This window comes from Mobula birostris, chromosome 3 (genome assembly GCF_030028105.1).
Source record: "Mobula birostris isolate sMobBir1 chromosome 3, sMobBir1.hap1, whole genome shotgun sequence".
Lineage (NCBI taxonomy): Eukaryota > Metazoa > Chordata > Chondrichthyes > Myliobatiformes > Myliobatidae > Mobula > Mobula birostris.
In genome coordinates this window covers 193,598,763-193,617,635 of record NC_092372.1, presented here as the reverse complement: position 1 = coordinate 193,617,635, position 18,873 = coordinate 193,598,763, and the positions used below count along the sequence as shown (strand labels likewise).

At 41.5% G+C, this 18,873-nt stretch overlaps 1 protein-coding gene across 29 annotated transcripts in view; it reads right to left on the bottom strand.

Annotated features, from left to right (window-relative positions):
- svila (supervillin a) overlaps positions 1-18,873 on the bottom strand; it is a 279,438-nt gene that overhangs the window by 114,056 nt on the left and 146,509 nt on the right. For 27 of the 29 annotated variants that reach the window (XM_072253924.1, XM_072253940.1, XM_072253926.1 and 24 more), the window contains one exon: positions 14,765-14,848. The exons of the other annotated variants lie outside the window; for them this stretch is intronic. In XM_072253924.1, coding sequence (XP_072110025.1) covers positions 14,765-14,848 — 84 coding nt within the window. The remainder of the gene's footprint in view (positions 1-14,764; positions 14,849-18,873) is intronic. 29 annotated transcript variants of the gene reach the window in all.

Genomic DNA, 18,873 nt, shown 5'->3' with positions numbered 1-18,873 from the left:
TTCATCAACAGAATCTATAGACATGCATTATTTACCAAAGTCACTCAAGGAGAAGTTGGTATCTCAAGTCTCTGTTGGTCATATTTAAGGGCAAAGATATTAAACAAATCAATTAGTCATTGTGTACAGGTCAGCTTGGGATAGAAGGGAACAGAATTTCAAAGATTAATTCAAGACCCTGTCCATATGCAGTGGTTTTTCATTTAATTAACCTTCATAGTCAATGAACAGAAGGCTGTAAGATAAATTGCTCAGGTAAAAACCTACTGACCGATACATGAACTGAAGGAAGGAATGTTAGGAAAACGCCTCTGGAACCCGCATCAAAAGGAATGATTATGAACTGAGACTACAAGCTACACCTGAGAAAGTCAGACAAACGTTCTCAAATGAAAAATGTGTAGACTGATTGTTTTGTTTTCAGGTGCAGTACCTTGAAAAAAGTTTTCAGCCCACACAACTATTCTTTCACATTTTACTGTCTCATTTTCTAAGGTTAAAGGATTTTTTGAGCTAATCTACAAAACATTGTACATCATGTCAAATCAATAGAAAAATTCCACAAGCTGTCAACAATTTACTAAAAATTAAAAACCAAAATTGTGAGGCTGAAAAAGGATTCATCCCCTTTGTAATTACTACTCTAACTTTCCTTCCTCACCAACTCACCCAATTCATTGATGTAGAAAATGGGAGGATCACCTATTTTCAATGAATTGATAACAATAAATAACCCATCTCTCTGTAAGATCCAACAGTATGGTAGATTTTCAACAGACCAAATCAAAATTAAGACAAGACAGTATTGAAGACAAGTCAGGAAAATGATTATAGAGAAGCACAAATCTGAATAAGGGCACAAGGGTATTAAGACCATTAGAGATCAGTACCATCATGAAAAAGTGAAAGTAGTATGAAACCATAACCACACTGCCCAGATCATACCGCCCCTCTAAACATAATCACTGGAGAAGAACGGCATTTGTAAGACAGGTTACTGTGACACCAACAGTCACTCTGAGTGAGCTGCAGAAGTCAGTGGCTGCAACAGGAGATGAAGTACAAGGCTCCACAATCTCTAAGGCCTTGCAAAAAAAAAATATATTTATGGAAGAATGGGAAGAAAGAAGCCGTGGCCAAAAAAAAAAGCATATCCTTGCCTGTAAAGACTTTGCAAATCATCATTTGGAAGATACTGTAAAGATGTGGAAGAAGGTCAGGTGGTTGGATGAGACTAAAATGGAACATTTTGGCCTCAACACTAAGCAGTTCCTGTGGTGCAAATCTAATACTGCACATCAGCCAGGTAACACCATCCCTACTATAAAGTATGGTGGAGGTAGCAACAAGCTATGGGGATGCTTTTCAGCAGCAGGGACTGGAAATCTGGTCAGGGAAGATGAATGCTGCTAAATACAAAGAGATTCTGGATATAAACATGCTAGCCTCTGCCAGAAAACTTACACCGGGGGAGAAATTGGTTTTTCAGTAGGACAACAACCTGAAACACACTGCCAGAGCAACCATGGAGTGGCTTCAAATGAAGAAAATTGTCCTTTAATGGCTCAGTCAGAGTTGTGACCTTAACCTGATCAAACATCTCTGGCAAGACCTCAAGATTGCTGTCCACCCCTGCTCCACAAATGAGCAATTTTGCAATGAGAAATGGGCAAATCCTACTCCATCACGTTGTGCAAAGCCAATAGAGACTTATCAAAAAAAAAACTACTGGCTATAATAGCTGTGAGAGGTGGTTTAACTAGGTACTGAGCAAAGGGGAATGAATACTTTTGAAGTGCTGACATCCCGTTATTGAATTTTTAAATTTTTCATGCTTTAAAATTGAACATGTTTTTTGGGGCCCTACTGTGTGTAAAAAAAAGGAGCTTGTGATTCACAAATAAAAATTGACCAAAATCCCTGCTTGTAATACTCATTGATGTGAACAAAGGGTTGCAGGATGAATACTTTTTCAGGGTACTGTATGGGAAAGTCAACATTCTAATTTTGCCTGCAGCCACATGAAGGGAATAGGGGTGATTATATAGTACTTTTCACAACTTCAAGATGCCCCAAAATGTTTTATAGATGGTTAAGTACTTTTTTTTTAAAAAAGAGTTGTCGCTGTTGAAATGCAGGGAGTGCAGCAGTCATTTTGTATGTAAGAAGCTCTCAATGTAATGATCAATTTTCTGTAATGCTCATTGAGGGATACTGCTGATGACATTGGGAACAACTCTAATGTTCCTCCTTGAAATAGTATCCAGAGGTCCTTTATGTACACTTCTGAAGAAAATTAGTTGAAGTATCATTTGATGACTCACTAAAAGATAGCACTTCTAAAGTACACAGCACACTTTGAGAGCTGCCCAAGATAGTTTTGCACGCAAGTCTTTGTAGTGGGACTGAACACACGCCCTTTGGATCCAGAGGCAGAGGGCGGCAGACTGAGTTATTGCTGTGGCCAATGCACAAAGTTTCATGCTTGGATTCAAATCTTTGATTGTCAATTGGCACTTGTCTGCGCATTAGATTGCCGGCCTGGCTCTGTGTCCAACTGTTTAATAGCACTGCAGTCTTGTGGATGTAAATGCAGAATTTGTCAGCTTTAGTGTGCGTGGTAATATAGGCAATTTTCGTTTTAGGATGGTCATTCAAAATTTTCATCTGAACAGCAGTTAAACGCAATGACCTTTAGAAATCTTAAATAATAAATAATAGAAACTGTTGTAAAGGGGATTGCAGGAGGCAATTCCAATTTCAAAAACCGCCAGTTAACATTTTACTTCTTTTTCATCCTGGGGCACCTATCAGCGAACAGCCTCAGCAAGTGTTAACGGTACTGAGAGCTCGTGTGAATTCATGGTATTCCTCATAAATCTCATTTCAAGGCAACCATAAACCAGAGCTGAGGGGAATCTGATCAGCATTATTCTGTTGGAGACAACGATGACCTGATATTAACATAGCCTTAAAAACTGCTCTGACGGTGGAAAAACTATTTTAAAAACTTAATGGATTTTGCAAAGAAAATAAAGCGCTTTTCAAGAGCCCGGGAAGATCAACTAGGCAGGTGACATCTTTTTTTCCCCTTTGTAAGCACGATGTCCGATTACTGGCAGTAACACCAGAAATAGAACAGTTGAGCTAATGCTGATATATTATATTATATATATATATAAAAATTGCAACAGCAAGAACATAATTTAGAATGAAGGTCAATCGGACATTATCTAAATATTTTCCTTTGATTTGAATGATTGAGCAAATTAATTTCATTTGACATTTTTTGAATGAATGCATTTTAAAGAGATGCGTACACTGTGGGCAAACTGTCTTCATTGGGTTTCAACACTTCTCTCTGTAACTGGATCATGGACTTCTTGACAGAAAGACCAGAGTCAGGCTGTGTTGGCAGCAGCATCTCTAGCTCCAGCACTCTGAGCACTAGCACCCCCTAGGGTTGCATGCACAGCTTGCTGCTGACGCGCGACTGTACATCGAACACTATGGCACAGGAACAGGCCCTTCGGCCCACAATGTTGTGCTGAACCAGCTAGAAAATAAATCAACCCCCCCCAAATGAAAACCACTACCTACACAATATCCATGCCTTTCCATTTTCCTCATATTCATGTGTCTATCTATACTGTACTGCTAGATCCAGTTCAAACTGAATCAAGTTCGTTGATGATACAACAGTGGCTGGCCTCATCAACAACGATGATGAGAGGGTGTACAGAGAGGAGACAGAACAACTGGCAGAATGGTACCAGCTCAACAACTTGTGTCTCAAAGTATACAAAACTAAAGAGATTATTGTGGACTTTAAGAAGGTGCAGGCTGACTATTCCTCACTGCACATAAATGGCTCCTTCATGGCCGATTAGGAAAAGGGGAGGTGCAACGAGCCCTGGGTGTCATTGTACACCAGTCATTGAAAGTGGGCATGCAGGTACAGCAGGCGGTGAAAAAGGCGAATGGTATGCTGACATTCATAGCAAGAGGATTCGAGTACAGGAGCAGGGAGGTACTACTGCAGTTGTACAAGGCCTTGGTGAGACCACACCTGGAATATTGTGCGCAGTTTTGGTCCCCTAATCTGAGGAACGACATTCTTGCCATAGAGGGAGTACAAAGAAGGTTTACCAGATTGATTCCTGGGATGGCAGGACTTTCATATGAAGAAAGACTGGATCGACTAGGCTTGTACTCTCTGGAATTTAGAAGATCGGGGGGGGGGGGGGATCTGATTGAAATGTATAAAATTCTAAAGCGATTGGACAGGCTAGATGCAGGAAGATTGTTCCCGATGTTGGAGAAGTCCAGAATGAGGGGTCACAATTTGAGGATAAAGGGGAAGCCTTTTAGGACCAAGATGAGGAAAAACTTCTTCACACAGAGAGTGGTGAATCTGAGGAATTCTCTGCCATGGGAAACAGTTGAGGCCAGTTCATTGGCTATATTTAAGAGGGAGTTATAGATATGGCCCTTGTGGCTAAAGGGATCGGGGGTATGGAGAGAAGGCGGGCACAGGGTTCTGAGTTGGATGATCAGCCATGATCGTACTGTATGGCAGTGCAGGCTCGAAGGGCCGAATGGCCTACTCCTGCACCTATTTTCTATGTTTCTATGAGAACTAAGTTTCTGGGAGCGCACATAATGGACAATCTCACCTGGTCCCTCAATACCACCTCTTTGGTCAAGAAGGCAGTGTCTCCACTTCCTGAGGAGATTGAGGCAGCGAGGCTCTCCCCCCCCCCCCGCCCCCCCCCACCACTTCTAACCAATTCTCACAGGAGCACCTGACCAGCTGCATCAACATCTGGTATGGGAATTGCAAGGCATCAAACTGCAAGACCCTACAAGATGGATTGTGAGGACTGCCGAGAGGACCATCAGAGTCTCCCTTCCAACCATCTGAGATAGTTAGCAGAAGCATTGCATCTGCAGGGCCCTTGAACATTATGAAGCACCAGTAGCATTGCACTGTTTACTTTTTAAACTTGTGTCACCAAATGCACCTTACTGTTTTGTAATTTATTTGTGGAAATATTATTTTATGTGTTGTAAGTTATATGTACTCTATTGTGTACTCTGGTGCGGAGGAATGTTGTTCTGTTTGGTGGTGTGCATACGTACAGTAGAATGATAATAAAATTGAACATTTTTCATCCATGGGTTAGCTGGTTTTAACTTGAAAAATATGTTTGGTAGCATAGTGGTTATAAGACCATAAGACATAGGAGCAGAATTAAGCCATTCAGCTCATTGAGTGCGCCACCATTCCATCAAGGCTGATCTCAGATCTCAATCGACCCTATACGCTTGCCTTCTCACCACATCCTTTGACGCCCAGACCAATCAGAAAACTATCAACTTCCTCCTTAAATATACCAACAGACTTGCCCTCCACTGTAGTCTGAGGGAGAGTATTCCACAGATTTACCACACTCTGGCTAAAAAAAATTCCTCCTTACCTCTGTTCCAAAGGGTCACCCTCAATTTTGAGGCTGTGCCCTCTAGTTCTGGATACTCCCACCATAAGAAACATTCTCTCCACATGCTGCTTCAGGGTCTGGGTTATTAGTCCAGAAACAAAAAGTTAAACCCTACCACGGTAGCTGGGAAATTTAAATTGAGGAATTTAAAGAAATTTGGACAGAGTAACTGTATTGGTAATAGAAAAAGAGATTATTAAGTTATTGGACAGCCAACAGAGCTCTGGACCGCTGATCCAAAGATATGAGTTGGGAGAGTTAAGGGGTCACCATGAGGAGTTGGGGAAGTTAACTTCAAGTACTTGGAATTTAAACACGAACTAGTGATAGCAAGTACATCCAGAAATCTCAGATTTCCATAAAAACCTACTGTTTCACATTCTTCAAGAGTGGGAATCTGCCTTCATTATACAGTCTGACCTCTGTGTCACACCAGGCTCACCAATGTTGACAACTCTTAAATGCCTCAGTTCAGGAGTAACTAGGGATAGATAATATATGCTGGCAATAGCTGTATCTTGTAAATAAACAAGCAAAATTAATGATAAAAATTATGAGATTGGCTTAAACTTGTACGGCTCTCCAATTTTTTCAGAGAAGGAAATCTACCAACCTCACTTATTGTGGTACTTTAATGAAACCTAACATCGGCAAAGCAAGCCAATCGGTCTACCTCACAAACAATTCTTCAAAAAAAGTTCTTTGTGCACAAGTACAGATGTACAAAACAAAATAATTTGGCTGCCATGGAGATGGGCACAACTTGATCTCACAAGCTGTGGCTTCAAACAACGAATTCATGAGAATCTCTCTCCATAGTTGAAGCACTTTCAGATGCCACAAACTCAAGTGCACGAACTGCGTAACGTGTTTTACCGCCAGTTCTTGAAATCTGTACAATATGCATAGGATCATGCCCGGTTTTAAACTCCAATGGGGCTCAGTGACCTCAGGGTTGTAGTAAGTTGCACTCCACCACTCACAACTCCCACCAACTCTGTGAGCTCTAGCTAACTTTAATTTCCTGCAAAAAAACAAACAAATTGCTGGAGGAGCTCAGCAGGTCAAGTAGAAGTTTTATTTTCCAAGTGCTTATGAACATCCTAACATTGACCTTGCTGAAAAAAGGTACAGTTAACATTGACCTCAGAACCAGCGAAGTCAGTGAAAAGATTGGTAACATTCTCAATAATGGGAGAAATTGGAGCAAAGGAGGTCAACTGGGTTTTGGCTGTTCCAGGTACATTTCGACTTTTACCAGCCAAATGATTTTTGTTAAGTACTGCAAAGGTTGCTTACTTAGGAATTCTGAGGCTAGAACATCACTTGTTGGCAGCTACAACTAGTAGTTACGAAGCTATCCTGCCTTTCATAGGATCTGTTTAAATTCCAGTGATGATCAGCTGCCCTATGCTGAGTTTAGTTGTGACAATGGGTCATTAGGTATATAGGGTGAAATCCATCTTTGTTGTTTAACCTACAACGATTCATCGTCAACCATGCTTTGTTGAAATACTCACTTCTATTTCACTGAACATTAAATTGTATTCAATAGCTCATTAAAGTTTACATACATCATCTAAATTACTGTGTTCCCATGTTACTGACCTAGCATGAAATTAAACCTAAACTAGTCCTGCAAAGTCTCTTCTCTTTAGCCTCCGCTCGTGTTCCATAGCATTTCAAAGACATCATCTGTTTAATTTTACAATTCCCTTTGTAATAGTGATTATATTTTGTCCTGAGCGTTCCTTTTGCCATAGGAAACAAGCTCAGGATTTCAAAATTCCCCTCATGATTCTAAATATTTAAATTGAGGGACAGATTGGAAACTTTAAAGGATTCTTCATCTCACATTCTCAATATTATTATCTCTTTTTTCTTCTTTTTGTATTTGCACAGTTTGTTATCTTTTGTACTCTGGTTGAACATCCAAGTTACTGCGGTCTTTCATTGATCCTACTGTGATTATTATTCTATTATGGATTTATTGAGCATGTCCATATGAAAATGTACCTCAGGATTGCATATGGTGATGTATATGTACTTTGATAATAAATTTACCTTGAACTTGTGGCATCAATTAATTTGGTAAAGACTTGAAAATGGATCTCAGCTCTCAGGGAACTTGCCCTTTCTAATTTAACTGGGTCAGATTTAGGGGAAGCCATACTGGAAAGACGACACTGAATGAGGTCCCATTACTCTGGATTTAGGGGCCATTTGCGTGTAATGAAAGTAACCTGGACGTTCAAGAGCCAGGGAATCCCAGCTTCTAAATGAACGCAGCATGCAAGTGACCAGCAAATCTTTAGCAGCAACCGTCAAACTAAAACCCTGAACAACTTTCTCATCTCTGCTTTCACGCAGGCATATTCCAAGCATTTTCCTATGTCACCACAAGTGCACAAACCCTCTCTAAATGCTGTATATCGTCCCTAATGGCCCTCACCCTCTGCAGTCACATGATATCACTTAGATCTGGCTATCTCACTGTTGCTCAAGCGGTTTCACCCACAAGACATTCTACCCATTGAGTCTGCTCCGCCAATCCCTCCTGGCTGATTTATTACCCCTCATAACCCCATTCTCCTGTCTTCTCCCCGTAACCTTTGACGCCCTTACTAATCAACCTCAGCTTTAAATATACAAAATGACTTGAGCTTTGGTCCCAAACTCCCCCACTATCGGAAACATGATCTCCATGTTCACTCCATCTAGCCCTTTCAATATTTGATAGGTTTCAATGAGATACTCCCTGATTCTTCTAAACTTCAGCAGCTACAGGGCCAGAGCTTAACCTTTTCATTCCCAGCACCATTCTCATGAACTTTCTTTGGACCCTCTCCAATGCCAGCACATCCATTCTTAGACCCTAAGCCCTCCCCCACACACTCACTCACCTCAGGATGTGAGATGCACATGCAAAGAATAGAGTTAGCTTTCCGCTGTTCATCCTGAGGACTGACGTGACCCTGATCTTCTTGTTGCCACCACTTTAATTCTCCATCCCACACCCTCCAACATTATGCAAGCTTAAAGAACAAAATCTCATCTTCCAGCTTCACCTACTGTACACTTCTGGACTCTATGTTGATTTCTACAATTTTATGTAACTCATCCTTTCTGCACCAGCACTGGTCACACCTGCCCTGCTGGTCATCTCTTTGGCTGAGTTTTTCTTTTTCTATTAGTACTGTCTGGCTTGTGGGGAATATCCACAGGTTACCATTTGAAACAGATAACACTGAAAAGCAGCATTTACAGGCTTCAAACTTGCCTGGTCCTTGGTTTCACATACCACATACAACTCTCTCCAAACCTTTCTCCACTGAAAACCAGCTTGTTTACTTTGTTCTGACCCAGAGTCTTGAACCAAAAACCCAAAGTAGTGTTTGTCCATTTCCCCCAAACAAATGGGGCCAAACCTGCTGACCATTTTCAGCAATTTGTTTTTATTTCTGATTTTTACTAACTTTCTGCCCTGCTGCCAAGGACAGCAGTGTTGTGGTGCAGTAATGTCATCTGTTTCAGCTTTACTGGTTGAAATGGGACAATTACCCTTACAGTTGCAGAGGTTGAAGTTGTTGTTAACATACTGGATTAATTTGAGGGGACAGAGAAATGATCACCTTGTTAAAGGTGTTGGAAGACCGTTGGGAACATCACAAGAAGAGTTGTTTTAGTTTTAGTTAATACGCTAGGAATATGGGTTTGCTGGATTATGCAATATGTTCCACTGTAGCTTTATCGATAACCCCACCGTGGTTTTTTCCCCAATGACTTTAGTTGATTTTAGGTTGCATGATTTAATGAAGTCCACGGACCCTGATATACCTGAGGGTCAACAACAGGAATTCTGCAGATGCTGGAAATTCAAGCAACACACATCAAAGTTGCTGGTGAACGCAGCAGGCCAGGCAGCATCTCTAGGAAGAGGTAAAAGGGTCTCAAAGGGTCTCGGCCTGAAACGTCGACTGTATCTCTTCCTAGAGATGCTGCCTGGCCTGCTGCGTTCACCAGCAACTTTGATGTGTGTTGGTTGTATACCTGAGGGTCTGCTGGTTCATCAATTTGTTAAGGAAAATTTTTGTGGTATGTTAACCATTTTTATTGATGGAACAAAAGCTAATTTTACTGAGAATGTTGGTGTGGCTGTTTTTGTGCCTGCGGTACAGGTAACGATAAAGAAACTCCTTATAAACCGTTTATCAATATATACAGCAGAATTGGTTGCCATCATTTTGGGCTTGCAGTGGGTGGAGGAAACTGGTCCTTGCAAAGTCGTAGCTTGTTCAGATTCTTTTTCGGTTTTGACTAGTCTTAAAACATGTAATTTGAGCAGTAGGTCAGATTTACTGCTGGAAGCTCTTCAATCTTTACTTCACATTCGAAATATTGGTTTACTTGTCTCTTCCTTATGGGTCCCTCCACATAGAGGTGTTGAGGGGAATGAGCGGATTGACCGTTTGGCCAAACAAGCTGTTAAAGTTCATCTATGGATATAGACCTTCCACTTTGCAAATGAGAAGCTGGAGACCCCTTTACAGAATACACAAAACTGCTGGATTGATGGGAGAAGGGGGTAAAACAAGAAGGGAAGGAAATATATTGACTAAACTTAGAATCGGGAACACTATGCTTAATTATTCCTTCTATCTTGTTGGTAAACATCACTCTGGGGTGCGCAAACACGAGAGAATCTGCAGATGCTGGAAATTTCAGCAACACACACAAAATGCTGATGGAACGCAGCAGGCCAGGCAGCATCTATAGGAAGAAGTACAGTCGACCCGCAACGTCAACTATACTACTTCCTATAGATGCTGCCTGGCCTGCTGAGTTCCACCAGCATTTTGTGTGTGATCACTCTGGGGTGTGTAGGCTTTGTCATCATTATGAAACAGTTGAACACATTCTTTTACAATGTGAAGCATGTACGGTTGAAAGCAAGCGAATGCAGGCCGCACTAATATCTTTGGGGGTTGATAGTAAAGTTTTTAAATGAAACCTAAGTTATGGAAGTGACTCTAATTTAATTCACAATATTGTCTTCCATTATTTACAATCTAAAGGGCCTTCTGGGGTAATTTAGTTCTCATTTGATAAAGAACTAGTAGGGATTTTATTTCCCAACTCTCTATGCAACACTCCAGTCCAGTTTGTGGCGGTAATGCACCTTTAAGTTGGACTGCCATCCACCATTAGAAGTCAGAGGAAGAAGAAGTAGCAGTAATGGATCACTGAGCAGACTTCTCATGCTTCCTTTGACTGTGCAGTGAAATAGGCTCCGGCCAGTCCAGTAGATGGACAGCCGACGACCTGGAAATACCAAGTGCAGTTGACTTGCTACCTGGGGGAACAAATAAGAGTCACACAAGCAAACAAACAGGCACTTTGGCTCAACTGGTGCATGCAGACCAAGATGCCCATCCAAGCTAGTCCTATTTGCCATACCTTTTGAAACCTTTCCTATCCAGATATTTGTTCAACTGCCGGTGACAGTATCTGATCAAACCACTGGGCAATTCAAACAGGCTCTGGGCGCATTCCATGCAAATGCAAAAACAACTACTGTGCTGCTGCCCTTCCTGAGTTAACACAATCACCGACCGTGATCTACTTTATATCAGTGAGGTTGAACAGGATCACTTCCAAAAGCAGCTTGTTCCCGAGTGTGTTTCGAGACAAAATGCTTAACTAATATTGTAGGACACAATGTTACTAAATTTGTATAATATCTAGGATATTTTCACTTCTGCATCACTTTTTTTGTACATTTAGTAATCCAAGGCTGATAAATTAATATCACCTCTGGTAATCTTTTCCTGGATGTACTCACAATATGCTTGGCCTAATTATACTTCTTGACACAGCGAATGCCATAATTGTTTCCCTTTTTGCTACGTCATCCACATTGAGAGAATTTCTAGCGTAACCTTGACTGAACCAGATAGATAATCAGCTTCTCTCTCACATAAACAGTTACCCTCTTCTTGCTTGTTTACTAGTTATATGATGTATTTCACGTCTCTGTAGTTAACAAAATAAACTTACATCCACTAGGTCCGTTATTGTGTTCCTGAACATACAATCACAAAACAATTTAGCATCCTGATTTAAGGTTTAGTGAATGCTGATGTAGCCAGGCAACACACACAGAATGCTGCAAGAGCTCAGCAAGTCAGGCAGCATCTACGGAAATGAATAAACCATTGACATTTTGGGCACAGGAACGGATAAGACACCAGAATAAAAAGGTGAGGGGAGGGGAAGGAGGATAGCTAGAAGGTGATAGGGATAGGAAAGGTAAAGGGCTGGAAAGGAAGGAATCTGATCTGAGAGGAGTGGACTATAGGAGAAAGGGAAGAAAGAGGGAACCCAGGGAGAGGTGATAGGCAGGTGAAAAGAAGTAACAGGTCAGAGTGGGGAATAGAAGTGGGGAGGGGGAAGGAATGTTTCTTAACTAGGAGAAATTAACATTCATGCAGTCACGTCGGAGGTTACCCAGACGGAATATAAGGTAAACAACAGGAATTCTGCAGATGCTGGAAATTCAAGCAACACACATCAAAGTTGCTGGTGAACGCAGCAGGCCAGGCAGCATCTGTAGGAAGAGGTGCAGTTGACGTTTCAGGCCGAGACCATTCGTCAGGACTAACTTAAGGAAGAGTGAGTAAGGGATTTGAAAGTTGGAGGGGCAGGGGGAGATCCAAAATGATAGGAGAAGACAGGAGGGGGAGGGATAGAGCCAAGAGCTGGACAGGTGATAGGCAAAAGGGGATACGAGAGGATCATGGGACAGGAGGTCTGGGAAGAAAGACGGTGGGGGGGACCCAGAGGATGGGCAAGGGATATATTCAGAGGGACAGAGGGAGAAAAAGGAGAGTGAGAGAAAGAACGTGTGCATAAAAATAAGTAACAGATGGGGTACGAGGGGGAGGTGGGGCCTTAGCGGAAGTTAGATAAGTCGATGTTCATGCCATCAGGTTGGAGGCTATCCAGACGGAATATAAGGTGTTGTTCCTCCAACCTGAGTGTGGCTTCATCTTTACAGTAGAGGAGGCCGTGGATAGACATGTCAGAATGGTAATGGGATGTGGAATTAAAATGTGTGGCCACTGGGAGATCCTGCTTTCTCTGGCGGACAGAGCGTAGATGTTCAGCAAAGCGGTCTCCCAGTCTGCGTCGGGTCTCGCCAATATATAAAAGGCCACATCGGGAGCACCGGACGCAGTATATCACCCCAGTCGACTCACAGGTGAAGTGTTGCCTCACCTGGAAGGACTGTTTGGGGCCCTGAATGGTGGTAAGGGAGGAAGTGTAAGGGCATGTGTAGCACTTGTTCCGCTTACACGGATAAGTGCCAGGAGGGAGATCAGTGGGGAGGGATGGGGGTGACAAATGGACAAGGGAGTTGCATAGGGAGCGATCCCTGCGGAATGCAGGGGGGGGGGGGAGGAAAAGATGTGCTTAGTGGTGGAATCCCGTTGGACGTGGCGGAAGTTACGGAATATAAGGTGTTGCTCCTCCGCCCTGAGGGTGGCCTCATCGTGTCACAAGAGGCGGCCATGGACCGATATGTCAGAATGGGAGTGGGATTCAGAATGAAAATGTTTGGCCACCAGGAAGTTCTACTTTTGATGGATAGAGTGGAGGTGCTCGATGAAGTGGCCAAATTTCTGATGGGACTCACCTCAATTTCTGATGGGACTCACCAATGTAGAGAAGGCCACATTGGGAGCACCAGGCACAATAAAGGACTCCAGCAGATTTGCAGGTGAAGTGTTGCCTCACCTGGAAGGACTGTTTGGGGCCCTGAATGGAGGTGAATGGGAAGGTGCCAGTAAGGAGATTGGTGGGGAGGGATGAATGGACACGTGTATCACAGAGGGAGTAATCCCTGTGAAAACCGGAGAGTGGAGAGGAGGTAAAGGTATGTTTGGTGACAGGATCCCTTTCAAGATAGCAGAAGCTGTGGAGAACGGTGTGTTGGATGCGGAGGCTCATGGGGTGGCAGGTAAGGACAAGTATGGAGCACCTCCGCTCCGTCCAAAGGCGGAAATTCCTAGTGGCCAAACAATTTAATTCTGATTCCCATTTCTGTTCCAACACGTTGGTTCACAGCCTCCTCTTGTGCCATGATGAGGCCACCCTCAGGGTGGAGGAGCAACACCTATTATTTCATCTGGGTCGCCTCCAACCTGATGGCATGAATATCAATTTCTCCATCTGGTTAAAAAAATACCCTCCCCCTCCCCTCTTCTATTCCCCACTCTGACCTCTTACCTCTTCTCACCTGCCTATCACCTCCCCCGGATCCCCTCCTCCTTCCCTTTCCTCTCCTATCAAATTTCTTCCTCTCCAGCCTTTACCTTTCCTACCCACCTGCCTTAACCTATCAGCTTCCAGCTATCCTCCTTCCCCCACCCCTCCCCCACAACCTTTTAATTCTGGCATCTTCCCTCCTCCTTTCCAATCCTGAAGAATTGTGTCGGCCCGAAACATCAACAGTTTATTCATTTCCACGGTGCTGTCTGACCCGCTGAGTTCCTCCAGTATGTTGTGTGTGCTGCTCTGGATTTCCAGCATCTGCAGAATTGCTTGTGTTTATGATTTGCTGATGAGGCTGCTTCTCCATCCATTATGCGACCAGTTCCTCAGTTTATACTAGCACTCAAGAGCATTTCACAGCAATAATCACAACAAACCTGGCTAATGGGGATTATCGATGGTTGGTTAAGACAGTGGTCTCCAACCTCCGGGCCGCGGACCGATACAGGGCCGCGAAGAATGCAGCGGTGCATTTGTCGCCTCTGATCTGGGCCGACATTTACGTGCCCGGCGGCACCTAATTAATTAGCTTGTTTATTTCGGCTTTTTTCTTAAAGATGTGCTGGGTGCGTTCCGGCTACCACTGCATCGCTGCATTTTTCGCAGCCCGGTATCGGTCCGTGGCCTGGAGGTTGGGGACCACTGGGTTAAAAGGTGACTGGGAACTGAAACAGATATTTGATGTCTGTCATTCAAATAATAATTAGTCATGCACATCAAAAACCCAACAAGTTAATTAAGATGATACAGGGGAAAAAAATAATCAGTATAGCATGTGAAGTTCAAAGACAGATCCTTCTACAGGAATGGTGTCAAACTAATGTGAGATGGCTGCAACACACAATGGTCTGATGAGTATTGTGAAAAGCAGATGTTGATGATTAAAATGTGCCATTCGGGAAATGATAAAGCATCACATTCAACAGTACCTGGAAGGCCAGTTGATGAGGGAAGGTGTCTCGCCATTGGAATCTCTCTGTAGGAACCATTCATTCTTTACTTTCAATGTGTTGCTATATGGAAGTATAGCAGAGACATCCAGAGTCAATTTGATGCCCGAATTCCATACCTGCAGGTACTCTTCCCTATTTTACTGCAATTATCCACTGTGATCTTACTAACATTTGCAGAAATCACTCCCTTCTTTGTTTGAAAAGTTTTTAAACAGGCACACAGGGCACAGGTTACAATGAGTAAAATTAACAAAAGGACTTCTGTTACAGATGCAGACAATTTCTGTAAAATTCACAAAATATAGTGTTAATAATTTGTTTTCATCTGCAAGCTCCTTGGACTACTGGAAGAGCTTTCATAGGTTCATGCTGTCTTCTGATCCCCCCCCCCCACAATCAATTATAACTTTTCACAGAATATGGGTGAACCAGTCTAGTTGACCAAGGCCTTCACAACTACCTGAGTCCACACGTAGCAGAAATGAACCACCAAATACTAAACAATCTGTGAGTACCAAAAGGCAAACATTCAACAAAAGTAGACAATTAAACCAGTTTTAAGATCAAATGCAATTTTAGATGAGAACATTTTGTTGATATGTATTATGGAACAACATTGAGCATCTGGAACAGCAAGACCAAACAGAATGGACGGTGGATCTGATACAGTATGCTGAATCTGAACGAATATAAACAGTACAAGTTGAAATACATCAATGAAATCTAAATATATTCTGTACCTGTAAAAATATTAAGCACCTTTAAGGAGGGCTGCACCAAAAAGAGAATCGCAGTGATAAATTGGTTGCATTGTACTCCTCCTCATCACTAAACATACAGCAAGGAAACAGCCATCTTTAAACTCCCTGCTGCGGATTTCTGCTCTAAAACTGATGCACGTCTTAAGCTCGTCCCACTGGCTGTGAAAAAGTGCACGGAGACTTTACGAGCTGTAAGAGCTCCCTGTAGCATTCAGAGCTACAGCTTTGCTATCACTACTTTTTTTTTTCAAATAAGTATTTTTTGGAACTCAAATATCAAGTTGCTACTTATATTCATGGATTATTTTAATGGCAGCCAGAATTCCAATCACAAAGCTGCACCACACTATAAATATCTTAACTTGCAATTAACACTACTGAAATCCTGGAGGAGATGATGACAACTTTATGCAGTAGTTCGGTTACTTAGCTATAATCAGCAGATTTAATGTGGCCGTGCTGGTCTATACTCACTGGGAGCATGGCAATATTTACTAAATATATTGATATTTTATTAAATTGCAATCAATCCAACTACTTTATATGCATTGACTATCTCAGGCTCTTCTTGTTAGTCCCCTTAAATCAATAATGGCAAAATCATGAAGGTGGGCTGCTGTGGTACAGTTGATAGACAAAGGGACCATTGGTTACCGCGAACAGATTTAGAAAGCTTAGATGATTTCTAGCTATCAGGTGTTAACCATCTGAAAATACAAAGCCAATATTTTTGTAAATAAATATATAGAGCTGAAAAAAAACAGGACTTCAGTTTTCAAAATGAATTGAATAGTTCCTGTGATAACACTGGTTAAGTGTACCCATCACCCAAGGGGCGGAACTGACAGCTTCAAGATGACGGGTCAATATTTGAAGCAGGAAAAGAAGGGGTCATGTGAAGAGTATAAAGCTATTTAACTACTTCATTAGTTTCCTATACAAGGTGAAGACAGGCGTGGTAAGCTACATGAGCTCATCTCATATCCATAAAAATACTGTGGATAATACTTCCAAGAAGCAGACTACACTGTCACATGTAGGACTAGTTGCATTTACTTTTGCCATTGATCAGCCATGGAATGTCAAAGATTGGCAGTAAGCTTTAATGACAGTATGTTTTTTTCCCCCTGTCTCCCCTGAAAATGTGCCAAGAGAAAAGCTGCATTGATTTCTTTAAAACTGCCATGACCAACAAAACAAAATTCTGGTCTACCAAGAAATGGAAAGCATTAGTTAGTGGAAAGACACACTATTTTGACACTTCTTCAGGTTGAAATTAAAGTACTCCAAAGCATACAGAACTGAAAATCAAATCTTAATTCAACCATTTACATGTTGCATTCATGACTTTGTGTCCTTGTTTGAAAACTACATGACTTCTGTGTGCCAAAAATTAATTGTTTTGCAGAAATTTTGAAATTAAAGTCAGCAAAAACTTTCTGATTTCAATTTCTCAGAGCTTTGTGAACCTAAACTGTCAAAACATTCAAAGTTTCAACATAAATAGTCTATTTTGGATTTTATGGGTCGAGAAATCGAACTGCTGTAGTATGTTGATTTGCCCTCAAAAAACTGAAAAGGTAGAGTGCCCATAAAATAAAGCGGATATTTGTATTTTAATAATAAATTTGTAAGTAGGTTCTCATGGTTGGATTTCATATAAAAAAGTAGATATGTGACTGTGGTTTGGGTCTGAAGTATTCCTACCATTCACTGTCAACAGCAAGTTACTGCAATAGGTTTAATTTGCTTCTGGAAATAAAGTATATGTGAAAATTTTACACTGGTGTCTGTAAAGTTAACTTAAATTTCAAAACAATTTACTGTATGTGAAGTGTTCTGGCATGTTTAAGACAGACATTATATAAATGTAAATTCTTTAAATTTCATTTAAGCAAATGGATTTTACATGTGCAACTTGCTGAGATTATGCCTGGAGCAAGTCACAGACAAATAGTTGACAGTTTTAGGACTTTGTGGCAGTTCTGGAGCAAGTGGCAGGGCTTTGGGGTGGGGGCAGTGATGAGTGGTGGTAGACAGAGAATAAAGTACATTGTAAGCTTTGGGAAAGTTCATTTCATAAGAGACATCACAATTGAAGTTTGACTGAGCCGCAAGTCAATCGGGGCAGGCAACTAATGAGAAAAACCTGTAAAACATTTGAGATTGAAATTATGGTATGACATACAGGGTTTGGATGTGCAGGTGACACAGAGAACCCGAGGAAGAACTTACAGGTCACAGAAAGACGGGGAGAGGGGTAACAAAAATCACAGCCTGAATAAAAGTGCACTTTGACATCCATGTTAATCTATCATATGATGATATCTACAGTGCAAAAGTCAAAATCATTGTTATCCTTCTCACAATATCCACATATTAATATCGTTTACCAATTATTGTACTTAAAGAAAATCATGAACCTCAACCATGTATTCAGGCACTGGCCAAGAAACAGTATATTGTTGAGATTTTTGTCTTCTTAACTTGGTTGCAACTTAATTCAGAGATACAGCCAACAAATTGAATAATGATTATTGACAATGCCAAATTAAAGTTTATGGCAAAGCTAAAGCCCCAAAAGTATAAACAATCTTGGACAATGAGCCCTTTCAAATAACCAGACTTACTCAAATTTAGTAATTAACCCGAGTGTAAACTACATTGAACCAGCAATAGGAACGTGTAAAACGAAGGAATATTATATTTGAAATGCATTGTCTCAGTGCACTGACCAGAATATCAGCAATTTAATTGACAACTGCAGCAGATCTTTAGTTTTAGCATTGATCTAAGCAAAATCCGATCAGCTGCTATTTAACACAAATGGTATAATGTAACACACTTAACCTCTGTGACGACACCGGTGCCAAGCTGTATTGGCCCTAGTGCCCTTCCCATGGACAACATTGGTGGCGTGGAGAGGGGAGACTTGCAGAATGTGCAACTGCCAGTCTTCCATACAACCTTGCCCAGGCCTGGGCCCTGGAAACCTTCCAAGGTGCAAATCCATGGTCTCACAAGACTAACGGATGCCTAATACTATTATAATGTAACAAACACACAAAAAGTGTTGTGAATTTAAAGTGAATAACTTAAATGCAGAAGGACAAACTTCAACAATTCCAAAAATGGAACTCTTCCATTTGGGACATATTATGCTCATCTGAAACATATAATGTTCATTTGAAACCAGTGGAAGATAATGAAAAAGCTTCGACCTACAAATGAACCCCATCAAATGTGTGACACTGGTATGCTTAGAAAAATTAGATTAATCATAAATTACTAGGAAGCAACTAACTTATGTAATTAGTTCTGTAT